General features: G+C 35.9%; 1 protein-coding gene across 3 annotated transcripts; it reads right to left on the minus strand.

Annotated features, from left to right (window-relative positions):
• Window positions 1–1,407: 1,407 nt before the first annotated feature.
• LOC114247463 (uncharacterized) lies at window positions 1,408–19,699 on the minus strand. Of its 3 annotated transcripts, none has more exons than XM_028180442.2 (5): window positions 19,379–19,699; window positions 5,251–5,432; window positions 2,749–3,159; window positions 2,008–2,430; window positions 1,408–1,928 (listed from the first exon to the last, which is right to left on the minus strand). In XM_028180442.2, the coding sequence occupies exons 3-5, from the start codon at window positions 3,068–3,070 to the stop codon at window positions 1,588–1,590; spliced, it is 1,086 nt and encodes a 361-aa protein (XP_028036243.2). In that variant the 5' UTR covers window positions 3,071–3,159; window positions 5,251–5,432; window positions 19,379–19,699; the 3' UTR covers window positions 1,408–1,587. The 3 variants fall into 3 exon arrangements, with proteins under 3 accessions (XP_028036243.2, XP_089587090.1, XP_089587091.1); XM_089730964.1 differs by lacking the exon at window positions 19,379–19,699 and adding an exon at window positions 14,676–15,046; XM_089730965.1 differs by lacking the exons at window positions 5,251–5,432; window positions 19,379–19,699 and adding an exon at window positions 14,676–15,046.

Here is a 19,699-nt window from a genome sequence, read left to right on the forward strand (position 1 = left end):
TCATACGTTCTACGATATACATATATTGTGTGCTTTGTTGGTGTGCATTTTCATCACAGCCAAGTTTCGCACTGTAATAACGGCCCCTCACTTGATTTTTCATTATGATATAGCGGTAGTACACATCGCCATAATTTACATAAATTTATCTATTCGGTAGAACAACACAAAATATAGTGAAGTGCTGGAAATTAGCCAAACTGATTTCGGTTTGGGTAAACAGGAAGAATAAACACTAGCCATTTATGATCCAACCATTGTATTATATATACGGGTCACGGTCATATTTTTGTTTGTTCCGTCTCTTTTCCGGGCTCTAGTTATGAAGTGGAAGTTAAATATGAGATGTTATCATGTTCTGTACATCTAGGCTCAGTCTAAACGACGATAGAATGAGCTTAGGAAGAACAGCGAGGTTGGAGTGGTTTAGTGGATCTGTCCCAATTTACCATGCATCTGCACGTGGACTGATGATTCAGCTATTCAATATACCGCTACCAAGGAGGTTATATCTACTACGAAAGATTTACGGTCAATTATCGCTATTTTGATAAAGCGGTACAACACGAGAACCCTCTCATCCTGGCCGCCGTTAACTATATACTCGGTTCTGCGGACCGAATGGTAAACAGTCGACGTTGCCCAAAACACGTTATTTCGGATCCTCCCGAACTTCCCACTAACGGTGCTCTTAGATACCTCAAGCACCGGTCATCGTTCTCGTCGAACTCGTCGTTTGCGACGAAGGGCTCGGCGAGTAAATTAACCCACAGACACAGCCCACTGAGTTTCTCTCCGGATCTTCTCAGTGGATCGCGTTTCCGATCCGGTGATAGATTCTGCAAAGCACGGTTCTTGCTAGGGCTCGTGTTAGCAACGTCGTCAGGTTTGTACCCCGTGAAATCACTTACTCGCTCGGTGACGCTGATATGGTCTATCAAGATCATCAGCTAGGGTAGGGAAAAAAAAGAAGTAAATTATCATCGGATTACAATGATGCTTTAGTTTGTTGTTATGTTCCGAATCAGCATTTTTAGCAATTTATGTGTAATTCATGAGTCGTAGTCATATTCAACACTATTGAAAGGATGTGATAGATAGCACTAAATTGCCTCTTACCCACTGCCTCTTACCTCCTTAGGCTACCAACGATTAAGACAGGAAAAAGAAAGGCTATATTTACGAATGTTGCATTTATACCTAATTTGGCTAAAACGAGTCAAATAAACTTAAACGCGAAAATTTAAGTTAAATAAATATAACGCATTTGGATTATTGAAACAAAGGAATAGAAATAAATTAGTATTTAAATACATTTATAATTCTAGTAACAACTAATATATGTTTCAGAAAAGGTGGGTGAGTAGTTAAGGTGGGAAAATGAAAAGAAATATTATAATTTTGCAAGAATTTTAGAAGTTTATTATGACTTTTTAATTTAAGTTTTACAAATATTATAAGGCTTAGAAATGGCTTTCTTAATTAAAAAAATCACTTAATTTATAATTACTAGCCTTTCATCCGTTACCTTTTTATCAAATTATTTGATGCTAGTCCTAATGAATTCCAAAGCGTCATCTATAATTTTCAAAGTTTCTTTTGTTTTTCCGTCAGCGCAGATACGTTGTCAATAGAAGACTTCGGTACTTCATTCTGTAGCGAATCCAAAATTTCAATTTCTCTTTGTACTTTAAAAGCCACATTTTCCTTTAGCGGCTCTAATTTGGCTAAGTAATTTTCAACAGTTTTTTCGTCATCCAATAATTTAAAAATGGATTTAAAATTTTCTTCGTCCTGTACTTTGATCACATCTTCTATCTCTAAGATTTTCTCATGTAGCAGTTTTTCAATAATTTTTTTAGGAGGTTCGGTATTTGGTTTATCGTTTAAATTATTCACGTCGGGTATAGGGCCAATCTTGAAGGCAGCTGAAACAAATTAAAATTGTGTGATAGTAATACAAATTTAATAGATTGCCAATACAGTGTAGAGAAATAGAAAACAAACCTCGCCTGATAATATGGTTTTCGTGACAATGAAGACAGTAGTCTCTGTATTTAGTTACAATTTTATCTAGGTCGACTAATTTGGAATTAATATGAAAATTATTTTGTTTTATTAGTTGTAGCTCATCAGATATTTTAGAATCTTGAATATAATTCGAAAAGTGGACATAGTTATCATGAAGACCCAATATGTCATGCATTGTAACTCCGAACCTTTCTACCGCCGCCTCTTTAAGTTTTGTTGAAAACTGTGTGCTTTTCTCTTCAATATTCTTTAGATTTTCTTCACGTATTTTATTCAATTCAGCGATAAATGTTGGTTGAAATTCTGTCATCGTTACCATTATTTCCTTATTTATTTCGTTATAAGTAGAACAGTAAAACTTCTCGTCTTTTGTGATCTGTTGTCTATTGCTCAGCATTCCTTAAATGTTAATTATAAGTTATGGTGAATACATTTTTGTAATGGTGTATTATTTGTGTAGATATTGATTACTACTAAATAATTTGATGAAGACAGAGAAAAATCAAATTTAATGTTTACTTAATTGTTTGACTGCTTAGATCGCGAAAAGTATGGCTTAAGGTTTTTTTTACGAGAAATACAATAGAACTAAAGCTTCGTAAAAAAATTTAGGCATATCGAAGTGATAAACTAGTTTGATAAAATTATTGTCGTTTCGTTTTCATCCCCACTAGGAAAATAAAATATTTTATGCACGCATTAAGGTTATGTACTCACTGTTTTGAAATCCTGTCAATTCACAGTTCGATTCACACAAAATCTTTAATTTCCCTAAATTGAAAATATACTTATTCGTTTCGTTTAGCGCAGCATTGAAATCCCGTTCTAACGAAGGAAACTGTTTCAATAAAAGTACAGTTTTGTTAACCAAAGGTTCAAGTTTAGCTCGCATCTGTACCATGTCATCCAAAATATGAATCAAATGACGAGGACTATTTTCAAATCTATCTTCGATGACTTTGTATTTTTCTTGAAAACTTTTCAGTATAATTGATGTGTTACGGAAGTTGCTGTCATTCAAGGATTTTTGAATATTCATATCTAATTCCTTATGATTGATGATTGATTTCAGGTCACTTTCGCTGTAAACACTTTCACCGGGCCCACATTCTTCAATTTTATGTTCACCTTGCAAAGATTGGAATGTCAATGTTTAAGTTAATTTGTTCAAATACTTAAGTTAAGTATTATTTAAGTTTTCTTGACACAATACCATTATAATACATATCAAAAAGCTATTATCACTGAAAATCATCATCAAAAGCACACTCGTCCACTGCTGGACATAGGCTTCTCCTAATAGGGACATTTTATAGTGCTTGCTGACCATTCCTAAGTCCTGGTTCCATTTGGTCTTCATCTAATAAATGTAAGGTAAATGCCGCCATCCACCTTGAGATATGAGTTCTAGCTTTTTTTTTTTATTGCCCTTATAGGCAGACGAGTATACGGCCCACCTGATGGTGAGTGGTTACCGTCGCCCATGGACTTCAGCAATGCCAGGGGTAGAGCCAAGCCGCTGCCTACCGCCTACCGGTTCCTTTGTATTGTGATTATTGTAAAAATTACATAAAGACATCCATTTTATCAGGTTTCAGAAATGATAAAATCATAATCATAACATATTAAGATGAAATCATAACCATAATATGTTCATATATACATAACACGAGTATACCTAATCATAAACCTAAATGCTATTCAATATGTAATTTGATAACATACAGCAAGGAGCTAATGCGCCTGAGACTATGATATCTGCAATCTGAAATGTAGTCGAAAAGTTGAAGAAAATCACAGATTTCAAAATCGAATTATTTATTCGCTGTACATTAAACGTTGTACTTAAAACGCTGTACATTATTACATTTTAAACGAAGAGAAGATTTACTTAAGACATTTATTTACCAAGTATTATAATTACACAATTAATACATATCGATAAGTACAGATTTTAAGAAGTAGTACCTAACGGGTTTTTTGTTGAAGCAAATAAACAGACAAGCTTCCGACGCATCTGATTTTTACCAGTTACCGGAGCTCACAGACATAAATACAGGCAGACAGTTTGAAATATGATTCTGCATCGCATACGAATAACGGCTGCCGTATCCTTCATACAAGATCCTTTGATTGTTTTACGGCAATGAGATGCCTAAAATTTGTCATAATTCGGCTGTACACCTTTTACTGTATCTGGAGATTAAGGTGCTGGTTATGTATGCATTTGTTGAGGGGCCCGAGCATCGTCTAACTCCTAGAGGCGGCTTAAAGCGGCTTATGGCTTTGGACTCCGAGGCAGACATCCTATTGCAACTAAACACTTACAGAAAAGGACGTAAAATGTTTATGATCGAAAAAAGCTACCGAAGAGTTACGTGGTCTATTCTATACAATTGAATAGTTGTTGTTTAAAATCATTAACGCCATTAGAATGTGACATGTCTAAGCTACGTGAGACTCGCGTTTCGAATACAGATTCTCCAGTCTAAAACGGGACTTATTACGCTTCAAGCCCAATTACAATTCAAGAAAGGATGTTCAGAAAAAATAACGTTGAATATTAGTTTACTTTAAGCGCGATTAAGTCCCGTTTTAATTGTTAAATAAGAAAGGTATTTATGTTTACTTTTATGAATTGCTCAATCCTTCGATACATACCAAGTAAGCAGTAATGCGTTTCGGTTTGAAGGGTGGGGCAGCCGTTGTAACTGTATTGAGATCTTAGAACTTATATCTCAAGGTGGGTGGCGCATTTACGTTGTAGATGTCCATGGGCTCCAGTAACCACTTAACACCAGGTGGGCTGTGAGATCGTCCACCCATCTAAGCAATAAAAAAAAAAGTTCCAAAATGCGATGAGTTTGAATATTGTGTGTGTATCAAAGATAAATTACAAAATGTTTTTCGTTGTTCATTGAAATTAGTTTGATCAACAGCAGCAGGCAATTTTTGTTAATTTAAATATTAATTAATCTAGAGTAATCGAATATTAGTGGCTTGGTTTGTTTGTTTTTGTTCCGTGAGTTCGTTCATCGTTACTTGATTGGGCTAAAACTTTGTACAGCTATTTTTTCGTATTTGAGGACAAATTTTTCAGATTTATTATCTTTAGGATAGATAGTATGCGGGCTATTTCAAGAATTTCAACAAATGAGTGATCAACAATCATAACAATATGTGTCACCTCACTAGTACTATTGGAAAATGAAATTGTACCTTCAGCTTCCTCAGGCGTTGTTATAAATGCTTCAGTGGTTATGTCGAAAATTTCGGTGGGCGTAACCCAATCCGTCGTCGTCGAAAATGGAGTAGTCGGTCGAATTTTCTCATTACTTTGATATGATTGTTTACGTTTAAACCAATCCTTTCTTTTTTTCGTAAATACATTAGTAAATAAACTATGGAATAAAATTGAAAGAAGTATTAGTTTCGTTTGCATGTTCAGTAGTGAATAAAATAAGAATGTGAAATAAAAAAAAAACGGCTTTTATAACATACAGTAAAATTTTAAACATTTACTAGTTATTCGTTCGTAGTATTTTAATAGATATTTACCGGAAACACGGAAATTCTTATAATTATTTAGAATACTTCTAGTAGATAAGAAAGGCATGTAAATGTAAAATATTTTATAAGCAATTTTAAGGTTAAATTCTAAAAAAAAAATATACAGAATTGTTAGTTGTTTCTAGACCGTGAGTCATAAATCTGTGCGTATTAACATTGGTTAATAATGTTGTAATGATGTACGGGCACACAGACTAGTTTTATTTTGTTCACAGAAATCGATTTTGATTTCTGTCTTTTTATATTTTTATCATTGGGCTACGGGGAGCTAAAATATTGTAGGTACGCTGTAATAAATAGTATACTTCGTTGTAAATTCAATTAAATTAAATATATCATTAACAATAAGTCATAGATAAAAGTAATCACTTGAAGACTGGACATGATTCGTCTAACCAAAGGTAACGAGGTATTTTTTTTAATAAATTTAATAAGTTCGACGTTTACCGCCATTTTGTACCTATGACTGCATGAAAATTACATGCGCATATGTAAGCGGGGACGTGTCCTTAGTCTGAAGTGGCGATGGTTCAAGGTGTCAAATGAATGCAACTGACCCGCACGCTTGCAGTGCGTTATATCGTTCGTCTAGAGGGCAAATTCTAAATTAAAAACAGTCTTCGAAAACTACTTACCATAAATACTTCTAATAAAATTTTGATTGGTGAAAATTTCATCGATAGCTCAACGATTAGTTGTAGTCACTACCCAGCTTCTTTGAGTACATTAATAAGAGACATGAATTTCGATTTGCTGTCCGAATTTGCCTACCATTATTATTGCTCACGAGGCGTAATATATGAACTCACTAACCACTGGGACCCATTCTGATTCTATCGTGATTTCTCCCTAGTATTAGATATATTTGTCCAATTCAAACTCCAGCATAAACTAGATTATACTGGTGGTAGGACCTCTTGTGAGTCCGCGCGGGTAGGTACCACCGCCCTACCTATTTCTGCCGTGAAGCAGTAATGCGTTTCGGTTTGAAGGGTGGGGCAGCCGTTGTAACTATACTTGAGACCTTAGAACTTATATCTCAAGGTGGGTGGCGCATTTACGTCGTAGATGTCTATGGGCTCCAGTAACCACTTAACACCAGGTGGGCTGTGAGCTCGTCCATCCATCTAGATAAAAAAAAAATTATTATTTTCCATGGACATACTTTCTTCACTTCTACGGGTTAAAAAATGTGTTCTCAGAGAACTATCTCTGAAGCGCCATAAATTATGGACTTACCGTGTGCTTACCGTAATAGGAATGCCTAATGGTTTAAATTACAAATACAGTTAAAACTACTTTTAATCTTGATTTAATTATAATCTCGCGTTTTTATACCGTTATTACCTATATTATTTCCGACGTTTCGTACACTGTATAGTTTTCGTGGTCACGAACGACTAACGTGTTATTCGTCAATATTTGAACATTGTGCGAAGATTAAAGCGCAAAAGTAGTTTTAGTTATAACTTACGACTTGTGAAAATCAAATAAAATATGATACTGTACAAAAACAGTATTAGATTAATATGTTATCAAGGGGCACACCTATCATAGGTAATCATAGGTATGTGTTATACCTATGATTAGGTTTACGTTACCCAAAAAGTATCGGTTGGAAATTTTAAAATAAAAGCTAACGGCACAAAAAAGTCTACATCGTTAACGAAGATACTGTGAATCAATATGCAGGGTAATTTGATTTTTCATTTTATAAAACTTCAGTGATCCGTAAAACTTTTTGTAGAGAGCCCTTAAAAGAAATTAACAACGTCATTAACCAAAAAATATTTCTAGATTTAAATCAAGCTCTGTTAATTAATTCTAAGTTAATTCAAAATTCATGTAGCTTGTTAGATTGATCTTGAAAATTATTATATTATAGGTTACTAAGCTTTATGTAGGAACACGTTTTATGATGAAAGGTTTTAAAAAGGATCGATTCTCTTAACTTCAATTTGCAGGTAGGTACATGGGTGCTCTGCAACCCAAAGCTTGATAAAATTTAAAGGAATCAACTTTCTTTATAGGATTTCACAGATCAGATAAATTATATAAAATATATTATATGTTATATCTTATATTCGAGCCTTGCAAATGACCATGACCGGTCGATTCTAATGTCATACACTGGACCTGTCGTTTCGTTTTTTTTACAAATATTTCGTTCAAATTACTGACTATAATTTAAGACCTTACAAATATTACAATATGCTTAAAATCAAAACGACACTACAAAAAAAAATCCGTGTATAACACGAGGGCTTTTACAGTCTGTAAGTTGTACGGATGAAAGAGAGGAAGGGCCAGTCTGGGTTTGGCGGGGACGTGGGGTCGGCGGCGTTCAAGGTGAAGGCCACCCCTGCCACCGTCATGAAACTAATCACCTCTACACACATTTGGTGCAGAAGGTGATACATACTGCTGCGCTGAAAACCTAATATGATACTTATTTTTATATTAATAAAATCATATATTTATTGCCTCTCAAATAGAAAACGCTTAGATTTTTACACGTAAATAAAAATATATATAAAAGAACAAACATAAGGAGCTAGCACAGCTGATGTTGTCCGAAGTGGATGCATTGAACAACGCTGATTTTCAGTAACCTGTTCCCCTTTGGTGTTGTGCGGGATTTAATAGTCTAAAGTTTAAAAACTAGAAAAATCAAGGGAGAAAAAAAACAAGAATCCAATGAGGAAGGTTTGTATATTGGACTATGAATATTTTTCAAAATGTTACCTATACACTCCGAAACGGCTGGACCGATTTCGATGTAATTTTCATAACTCAATATCAAACAAACCTTTTTCTTCGTTTATGCACTTTAATAGTCATATTCTAGTGGCAATTGGATTGAACTGTTTAGTTTTTCCGACGTTTATGGCTTAATTAATTTATCTAATTCAATCGTCTTTGGTAATTACACCAACTTTCACTCCAAAAATATATCTCATACAATATATCTCATACAATATAAACACGTTTGCCAATTGTAATCGATTAAATTTTTTTTTAGAAATGTGAGCAGAAACGATCTAAAAACTGTCATTCGAACTAGGACTTTTATCTACTATGCCTGATGCCACTAACTACTTCACCAAGGAGGAACTCAATATAAATATCTAAAACTTTTTTAAAGAGTTTTTCATAAACAGAATCCTTTGATATGGGTGTGATATTAGAATTATTACCTCAATACAAGTTACTACAAGTATTCTATATACATATATTTATATATACAATAATATTATTAGTATTATTTACTATATATGCATTATCTAGGTACTGGTTACTAGGTACTGGTGGTAGGATCTCTTGTGAGTCCGGACGGGTAGGTACCACCACCTCGCCTATTTCTGCCGTGAAGCAGTAATGCGTTTCGGTTTGAAGGGTGGGGCAGCCGTTGTCACTATACTGAGAATTTAGAACTTATATCTCAAGGCGAATGGCGCATTTACGTTGTAGATGTCTATGGGCTCCAGTAACCACTTAACATCAGGTGGGCTTTGAGCTCGTCCACCCACCTAAACAATAAAAAAATATAGTAGCATTGTTTTCGTTGATGTGTTAACTTTTGTTGTATTCTTTGTGCAATCAAAACTGTGTCTAACTGAACGCAACGGTCGTATGTCAAGTGAACCGTGAACACAGCGTGAAGGGCGGGCGGTACTACAGACCGGCTACAGAATATCCGGCATCCATCTTTATGACGACACAAATATACCTACCTTTTCGCGCTTGTACGTTTCTTTATAAGAGTGACAAAGCGGCAATACATAGGATAATCGTGCTTATCGAATATAATGCACGTAAAGCTGGGCTGTGCAGACTATCTGTCGGCGCAGACAGAATGCAATTAAATGACGTCATGAGCCACCTTGTGCAAGGGGACGCTAATCACTCACTGCCGCCGCCTTAATTTTGTTTTGTATAGTTACAGATATGCACTCAACTCACGATACTGTCGGAGCCTAAAGATACTATCAGTAGATTGTTAATAAACAAATTTGAATCGTTGCCTGATACATAAAACGCCGAATTTACTCGTCAACATATTACAGAGATATGACTATTTGTGCGGGCGCCAGTTTATTTAATCATGTCTTTCTGCTCCGAAGAATTCATTTGTTCCAGTTTGAAAGGTGAAACGACTCTTAGACTTTGGCCCTATGTTATGCGGGTAGCTGCATTCATTCATAGGCTCCGGTTGCTTTTAAAGCAGTTAGCCCATCTATGGAATTAAGAAACTTCTAATTACATATTATAATTATGTAGGCAAATCAGCATGATAAGATATGGACGGATAGCCCGTGTACGGTACAGAAGGGAATCTCACAATTACATTGCATGGACTAAGTTAGTCCTGTCTGCTGTTTAAGAATTTTATATTTATCGCTCAGAATTTCTGTATTCTGAAATTTATCGGCATTGAACTTGAGAAGGCGAAAGCTAACTAGACGACTGTCTATCTCATCAAGTATTATTTTTGTAGTAGTCTGTAATATAATAGTAATGCAGTAAAATGGTAATATGATTCATATAGTTAATTTCTTTCCTTAGATGATTATAGTCCAACTGCCGGTTGTGTCAAAGAGATCGCTCTTAGGGATAAGACCACCATTTGTTCTTTTTGTCTTTAATCTTTTGCTTTTTTTTAATTTCTACAACAGACGGGTTTGATCTTTATGAACATATTCCTTCACCGTAAAAGTCATTTGTGTTTTGATTTTAAATTGGTGTACAATAGAGCATACTGTATTCTACTTTATTACGTACCCAAAGCGTTCAATATACACAGGTGTGTGAAGTTTATAAATGAAAAGAAAGTCATCTTATCAAACACGAAACTTCAGCCACCTCTACCCTTATTTTAGAAACGTGGTCGTACACGAAGACAGTAAATTAAGCACATCGAATATGATAAAATATAAATTTTTACGATGCTATCGAAAAGTAAAAATAATTAAAAATAATTATAAATTTCCCTTTTAAATTCCAAGCTTTTAAGAGGATTACAGCGCTGACAAAGCTTCTAAAACTTCAATCACAAACCATATTCAGCTTACATAGTTATTTGTTTACAACTATGAGGGTGATATTATACGAACAGTTAACAAAGTAAATCTCATTTATTAGTTACATTATAAATAAACCCACACATATCTCGATTTGGAATAAACTATCAGCTTTCATAATATATATTTTTAAACGGTTTTATTTAGCTCGACTTGTACGGAATTTGTTTTTTATTTATTTGGGTCAAAATTAGAAATTGAAATTTAAGCACTTTCCCGTTGTCAGATTGATCTGAAATTTGGTACACACATTTAATTTAGATGACAATACAATATAATAAAATCAATGACATTATAAATCTAAGATGGCCGCCGATACAAAATGGCGGATTACATATTTTTCCTTAAACCCCTCAATATGGGTATCAAATGAAAGGGCTACACTAGTAAAACACGATGATTATGTCAAATTTAAAATTCAAGATGGACGCCGTTCCAATATGGCGGACTAGGTACATATTTTTCCACAACCACCACAATATGGGTATCAAATAATAGGACTACACTAGCAGAATACTGTCATTATGTCAAAATTTCGTATTAGGTGTTACAAGTTACAAAATGGCGTATTAGGTGGGGGCATGATTAGTCGTGTCGAGAACAGTTGCGTCCAAGATTGTGTGACGTTAGAGGGGCAGATAAAAAAAAAAGGTAATTAGATACCTCGTTAGTAAGCGGTAGCTATACCACCCAAGTTAAGGTAATAGGTTAAAACGTGCCGAGGACTGTATGGCATTAGGGTGGGTAAAAATGTAATGTCGTCAGCGCTTCCCCCTCAAGATTGGGCGCATCTTGTTGTATATTAAGCCTTGCCCCTTTGCTGGACTTCTGGCGGGGTCGACCGTCAAAATGCCCCTTAATCGTGGGAACAACAATAAATAAAAAAGCAAACAAAAATAAAAACGAAACTGCTACACAACGAAAAAGAAGGCTCGAAAAGGCAAAAGAAAAGTATAGAACGAAACGTGCAAAGGAGAGTGAAAATGAAACCCACAGTTGACTACAGAAACGAAGAGAACGGTTAGCAACAGAAACACCTGAGCAACATGATACCAGGTTAATAGCACAACGTGAGAGACAAAGGCAGCTGGTAGAGTCAGAAACACCTGAGCGTCATGAGTGCAGGCTAGCATCACAACGTGACAGACGAAGAGAGCTAATAGCGTCAGAAACACCCGAGCGTCATGAGTCCAGGCTAGCATCACAACGTGACAGACAAAGAGAGTTGTTAGCATCAGAAACATCTGAGCGTCATGAGTCTAGGCTAGCATCACAACGTGAGAGACAAAGGCAGCTGGTAGAGTCAGAAACACTTGAGCGTCATGAGTCCAGGCTAAGATTACAACGTAACAGACAAATAGAGCTATTAGCGTCAGAAACACCTGAGCAACATGAGGCCAGGTTAACAGGACGGCGTAAGAGACGAAAGGAGTTAGAAGCTTCAGAAACACCTAAGCAACGCCACGACAGGTTAAATAACCAACGTGAGCGTGCACAGCAACGCAGAGCTGAAAATCATGTACAAGCGTTTGAAAATGCCATTAACACATCGTGTATACACGTTTGTGACATTTGCACGAAGCATTGATATCCTAACCAAATTCATACTGTACGTTACAACACAGCTGTATTAGGATATCTACCTGCAGAACTGTCTTCAAAAACAACATTACTTTTATGTTCGCGCTGCCAAACACATGTGACCAGTAATAAAACAATAGCACCATCAAAGGCGTACTGGAATAATCTGGATCCAGGTTCAATACCAGATGAGATTCAAGCGCTGACGCAAGCAGAGCAGCGATTGCTGTGTAGAATCATCCCGCTTGTTAAAATCGTAAAATTTACTGGGCTATACGGGCAGTACGGTTTCCGCGGACAAGCAGTGTTGTTTGCCCAAGATATCTTTGAGGTCAGTGAAAGATTACCTAATATGCTTCCAAGATCTTCTAGCCAGGTGGGTATCGTTGTAGTTACAGAACGTTTGGAGAATTTGAACATCACAAGAGAGTTCACAATATCTCGCGAAAAATTCTACAGCGCTTTAAGATGGTTAACTAGAAATAACCCACTTTATAGAGATGTACGCATTGACAAAAATGTCCAGATTAGTGAACAAGACTTAATACGACTTAGTGTGCCAGATATACCTGAAAACGGTGAACCTGAAAGAATTGAAATTCCAAATGTATTCATTAGTATTAATGACGTTGCTAGAATTATTCATTCCCGATCCTGCGGACAGAATGGAAAGCAGTCGACGTCGCCCAAAACACGTCATCTCGGATCCTCCCGATCCACTAACGGTGCTTCTAGGTACTTCAAGCACCGGTCACCGTTCTCGTCGAACCCGTCGCTTGCGACGAAGGGCTCGACGAGTAAATTAACTCCCAGACACAGCCCACTGAGTTTCTCGCCGGATCTTCTCAGTGGGTCGCGTTTCCGATCCGGTGGTAGATTCTGCGAAGCACGGCTCTTGCTAGGGTTCGTGTTAGCAACGTCATCAGGTTTGAGCCCCGTGAGCTCACCTACAAAAGTTAGGGTTACCCTGACATAGCCTCTCAAGGCTCTCAGCTTAGGTAGGAAAAAAAAAAAAAAAAAAAAATTAATTATTCGGGCTTCATGGCATTAAGTTGACCACAGCGTTTTCACTTCGGGATTTGCCGGCGTGCAATGTAATGGCATGCACGTTATTTACCCTAAAGCCATACAGTTTCCAGCAAAATTCAATTATGGTACGGCTGAAAGAAGGATGTTGCCCTTAGCTTTGTCATGGGCATCCACCGTCCATAAAATGCAGGGCAGCACCGTCGACCATGCAGTAGTATATTTAGGCTCAAAATTGTTTGAGGAAGGACAAGCATACGTGGCTCTAAGTCGAGTCAAGTCTCTGGAAGGGCTATCTATGTATTGAGGAATTAGATTGTACTAAATTATCAGGTAAGAAACCATGTAATAATGATGCACTGAATGAATTAAATAGAATGAGGAATATTCGGTAGACAATTTCACTAAATACTAAAAACAAGAAAATAAAAATCGGTAAAAAAACTTTTAAGTTAAACGGTTTTATTTTATGTGCACTGAAAACTACAAAATAAATAAATAGTTACTTATCTATCAACCTACGTAGGTCATCTCGGTCATTAATATCTCTGATGGTAGTGGTTGTCATAACATGAACCATGTCAGCGGCCGAAAGGCAGTTCATGAAAGAACACTAACACCAGGGTTTGCTTGGTAGGTAAACTAAGCACACACTATAACAAGTAGGTATTTTGACCTTCTAGTTCAGAAATATTTTAGTACTAGGCAGAATAGCTTTTAGGCATATTAGACTAAAATAAAAACGTGGGGCCCCTCTGAAATCATATCTATGGCAGAGCATATCTTATACTTTGGTAGATCATGAGCTCGGCGTTCGCTGGTGAAGCCGCCACGGCTGGTTATTGATGGTCAAAACCTCCAGTTACGATTATAGTAAGTCGATTCAGCGGACCCTGGACTCCGGAGCTATGAGGTTTTAGATGCGACCGGGATAAGCCGCTAGGATGATGATGATGACGATTATAATAAGTCGATACAATCCACACTTAGTATAGTAGAAAGTAATACAGAAATAATAATGGGCCCCACGTTTTTATTTTAGTCTAATATGCCTAAAAGCTATTCTGCCTAGTACTAAAATATTTCTGAACTAGAAGGTCAAAATACCTACTTGTTATAGTGTGTGCTTAGTTTACCTACCAAGCAAACCCTGGTGTTAGTGTTCTTTCATGAACTGCCTTTCGGCCGCTGACATGGTTCATGTTATGACAACCACTACCATCAGAGATATTAATGACCGAGATGACCTACGTAGGTTGATAGATAAGTAACTATTTATTTATTTTGTAGTTTTCAGTGCACATAAAATAAAACCGTTTAACTTAAAAGTTTTTTTACCGATTTTTATTTTGAAGTTAGCTTATTCAAATGAGAATTATTTTTTACCTTTCAAAATCTACTACAAATTCAGTTCACTTGTCACAAATAATCCGTAGTTCGCATTGTCATTAGTGCCTTCGTAGGATTCTCCCTCCGGACCTTTATTTAAATGTCACTTTAACCCTTAATTCTACGTAAATAAGAATGATATTAAATTGATTCAACAATACACGTGCTATGACAAGAGACAGACGCGACGGATATGAGGTCTTCCGCGGCGTTATCGGTCGGCACTTTTGTTAAATTAAAACGGATGAACGGTCTAAAGTGGAGCACTCCATAACTAACTGTTGGTGCGGAGACGTCTGCGAGCGATTACGGCAATCTAAGTTACGGGTTCCGTGAACGAATACGTCACGACATTAATAATATTTAACGCGAACAAAACTATTTTAGTTTTTCTTGTATGTCTTATCAATCAAGAGACATAGTATACCTTGCTTTAACGTAATCTTTTATATTTTGGTTCGGCGTTTTATGAGCCCGAACTGGCCGGTTCCACCGTCCTGTCTCAAACAACAATCACGCGATATACCAGATAGCTGTTAGCTCAACGCAGCTTAGGATTAGCTAATATCTTAGGATCATTAGTTGCGTTTACGTTCAGGTGTCTATGAGCTTTGGTATCCATTAAACCTCAGGCCGGCCGTCACGTCGTCTGTTCAACAACGCTAATAAGAAAAACGCAAATTAAGGCCCCACCAAGCATTTTATGATTCTTAACATGTCTAACGTTCGTCCATTAAATTTCCACAATATTTACAAATCAATATAGAGGTTTGGTCATGGTTATGAAAAGACAAATTGTTGATAATTTACGATCTAATTGATTTTTTAAATATTATTGACTCTGCTTAACATCATGTTGACCGTGAATTTCGTAAATTCATTTATGCCAAGTGAGTAGAAAAAAATCATCTTTCCGCACTAACATTCCTTTTGATTAATTATTTTCCATTTTCCATGGAAACGTGAAATAAAGTCGGCAGACGATAGAAAATAGGACGCGCCAGGCGTCGTGTGGGGTCGGACCCCCTCGCCTTGTTTCATTATGATTAAGGAACTTAACCCAAATACTTGAACAACAGCAAATTTAACGTACTAACTCTGTATTAAGAACACTTTGGTTTATATAGTCTTCCGAAACCTACACTTATTCCTAATCCATTATTATAAATACTGTGATAGGCATCGTTATATCATATTTTTAATATGTACATTTAAAAATTACAAATCCAAAATATACAGTATTGAGCGAACTCAATTTAAAAACGACTACACGTATTTCAATTTTATTGTGAACGTAATTTATACATCATAGGCTAGCACCAATGTACCTATGTACATAAATTTCCATAATGCAATTCGTCTAGACCAGACAGTGCGCCTCGCGACGCATGAGTGAATATTTCTTTCAGATACCTAACGATATAAAACATGTTTATTTCATTTCACTTTTGTTTTGATTTCTTTGACGACTTTCTTTGACTTTGTTTTGATTTCTTTGATTTTACAATAATACTTGTAAGTATTATTGTAAAATTTTTGACGATTACTCATTACTTTTATAATGCCAGTTAAAACAGATAAGCTTCATATAATAATTATATGTTTTTTTTATACAGATCGATCCAGTGGGTAGGATTTAATTATCAAATTAGAAATCCAAACATTATTAGGTGAAGTGTCACTGTCTAAAAGTATTTAAGTGGTTTTTAAGAAACCTTAGTTTGGCGGATATAAATAAAAATAATAACAATTTCCTTGACAGAATGACACTCCTGTAAAGACATATCTCCGCCATAGTGCGATATGCATTGGTATGTAACGTGATTCCATTCATAAACCAAGCGGCAGGTCCTCGTGTCCATAATTTTATAGCGGATTTCTGAAAATTTATAATTACTTCATCGTTCTTTCTCGACCGTTTCAACATAGTTGAGGATTGCGACTCTCACAATGTAGTGGATTGATTGACTCTCTTCATTGATATCTGTTACTAGCCCGATAGAGAGCGGTACTTTATCATAAATTTTGATTACTTATTACTTGCCCTCTATTTCAGATTGATTATTACCTTCATAATATAAGTTAATAATAGTTAATAATGGTGTATGCCTATATTTAAAACCATTGAAGATGAATTAAAAGGAGAGCTGTTTCTCTGTACCGATATCTATTCGAGTTCTGTGAAGCGTGCCGGTCGGAGCCGTCTAGAGGTGAACTCAGACGATGCAGTTTGCACTAACTTGTCTGCAACGAGCTCTGAGTACAAAGCGTGCGCCGCTTTACAAAATACGTCGTCGGTTTACCGACTTGGACGCTGGATTTCGTAATATTAAACATTTTTACCCTTAATTTTGACGATTAAAGTTGTTTATCACTATAAAATACCAAGGCTAATACAGTATAGCCTCCAAATTAAAAATAACGTCGTCGTGACTTAAATCCAATATCATGAATAATATCAGTATCAGATCAAGAATACTTTCTTTTTTTAGGATTGAAGGATTACTGGTGGCCCGGAGGCCTTTCCAGTTTCACCAGGACAGGTGGGCGAGCAAAGGCTCAGCCAGGAGGGGTGGGATTTGCTAACAGCCGCCCGAGCGCCTCCGAAGGAGACCTAACAACTCAAGAGCAGCTACTTCGCGAATGAATTTACTACCGGATCGGAATCGCGACCCGCTGAGAAGATCCGGCGAGAAACTCAGCGAGCGATCAAGAATACTATTGGCAAATACAAGCGACGTTTATCATTTAAAAAATATCCTATTTATTTATTCTTATTCTTATACCGAGCTTAGAACTTGAAACGAGCTAAAGTCCCACCTGCTATTCAGTGGTTACTGAAGCCCATAAACATCAGCAAGAAAAACGCTACTATCCACCTTGAGACCCACCTGAGTTCTAAGTCTCAATTCTGTAGCACGAAGGCTGCCCTACAATTCAAACCGGGACGCGTTAATGTTTCGCCGCAGAAATAGGCTGAGTGTTGGTAACTACACGTACGGGTTCACAAGACGCCCTACCACCAGTGGAAGTGTTAATCCAGGTAAACTATTGAGCGTAATTTCATCTAAGCTCATTCAGCCACACGTGATTGAGTAACAAAAATGCAAACAAACAAAATTTCACATTAAAATATTAGTAGAGACGTAAAGTAATAGTTTAATAATCGGATCTCTTGTAACAAAAAAACGGCGATTGTAGAACGTCTGTGTTCTATTGTATAATTTTATTTGATCGTGCACTATGACGTTTAAATGTTAGTAATAGGTGTTTGTCTAGTCTAGACTGCGAGCTGGGAACAAACAGAGGAGGGACAACAGATCGTCTGGAGGTGAGACGAAGGCCTCTTTACCTTTTGTGAATAAATGCATTCTAGATATCGACTCGTCTGAATCGCAGACAAGGAGATTATAATAATAGGTTGATTTATAAAGTTATTCGAAAAGCTAAATAGCATATGATTTTATTTTATTTATTTAGTTGATTTCAAGGTCGAGATGTGATTTTCAAGAAAAAGAAGTGTATTGTGTACCCATTAATCTTAACTAATAAAACATATTGTTTTATGTTATTTTATTGCACATTATTGTGTAATATAGACTTATAAAATACATACACATACATACATAAGGTCATATATACATAAATATGTGTATATGACCTTCTAATTAATTTTATTATTGTATTAAAAATTATGATAGATAGACTTGTGGTCCAAACGGTTTAAATATTTATACATAGTTGATTTATTATGTCAGAACATTTCAGCCTAATCAACTTAAAAGGGCAGAAAATTTAAACGGCACTATTTATATTTTATGTATATTATTATATTATAAATCATATAATAGTTAATAAAATAACTGTAGACAATATTAAATATTAAATGTACATTATTGTTACAGACTAAATCCTATACTAGCCATTTCGTATAAATAAGCCCATAATTTCTTGACTTATTGCATAAAAAATATTTATATACATATTTTAGATTTAATTTTATATTAATTTATAATAATTTGTCAACATCAAACGATGATCATAGCAGAGCTCGTCTAACTGCATTGCTGTACTTCATTTGTCAAATAGACCATGGTAAAAAAATGTATATAATTGGACATATTACTTCTTACTTCTAAAGCGAAACATTGCCGTTTCAAGAGTGTGACAACCGCTTAACGATAGAGCATTCGACATCATGACCTGTCAGGGCAGATGGCGGTATTAGCGTTGTGATATTTGTGGCCTTTGGTAACCGCTAAACAAAATCGTTCACTTGTGTATACAATAATAACGAAAAGAGTTTCTACCCGTCTAGCGGATCAAAATAAATTATATATCGAATACAGTGAATACATAAGCTGGCAATACTTGTCTTTTATCCTTCGTAGCAATATCCTTACCTATTTAGTAACTATATCCAATAACGTGAAATTAAAGACAAGATAATCTGTCTGCAACAAGAAGATGAAATTTACATAACTTGTCCGTAGTAGGTATTTCTTGGAAGAAACAGGATTGGTAAGGACATCTTTCTACAGAGATTTGCACGGGTGTGTACTTAGCACATTACTAAAATAGCACCCGTTGTTAACAATGTGACGACTTAATTTAAATCACATAGACTCGACAGCCTTATTAACAGTGACGCATTGGACAAAAAACAAATAAAAAAAAAACAAAAAACCCAAACTACTTACAATAAATCGAAGCTAATCTGCGATGTAGACAACTTTGAATTAACGTCACTTGACCTGACCCCTTTGTGATTAGTTCTATACAGAAGGATGTAGTCAGTCTAGACGCCCTAAACGCGTTCTTTACGCCTACGCACGTCATTGTCGAGTAGTCGCGCTCCTGAAACTACGTCGTGGCTCTATTGTATTATGTTTATTGATATTAAATAGGAAAGGTCGTCAATAATTTATCCCTTCTTCTATGATGCAATATCATGGTCACCATACATTTTGATTTTGTTCGTTTAATTTAACGTTATTTTGCACGGATGGCTCAGCAGCATT

Source organism: Bombyx mandarina, chromosome 11 (assembly GCF_030267445.1).
Source record: "Bombyx mandarina strain Sakado chromosome 11, ASM3026744v2".
NCBI classification, from domain to species: Eukaryota; Metazoa; Arthropoda; class Insecta; order Lepidoptera; family Bombycidae; genus Bombyx; species Bombyx mandarina.

Excerpts from the sequence above, each read along its gene's own strand:
- LOC114247463 (XM_028180442.2), bottom strand. The coding sequence starts at position 3,070 with ATGAATATTCAAAAATCCTTGAATGACAGCAACTTCCGTAACACATCA. Across the intron at positions 2,431-2,748 it reads ATTGACAGGATTTCAAAACA|GAATGCTGAGCAATAGACAA; the intron begins GTGAGTACATAA and ends TTAACATTTAAG. Across the intron at positions 1,929-2,007 it reads AAACCATATTATCAGGCGAG|CTGCCTTCAAGATTGGCCCT; the intron begins GTTTGTTTTCTA and ends AATTTGTTTCAG.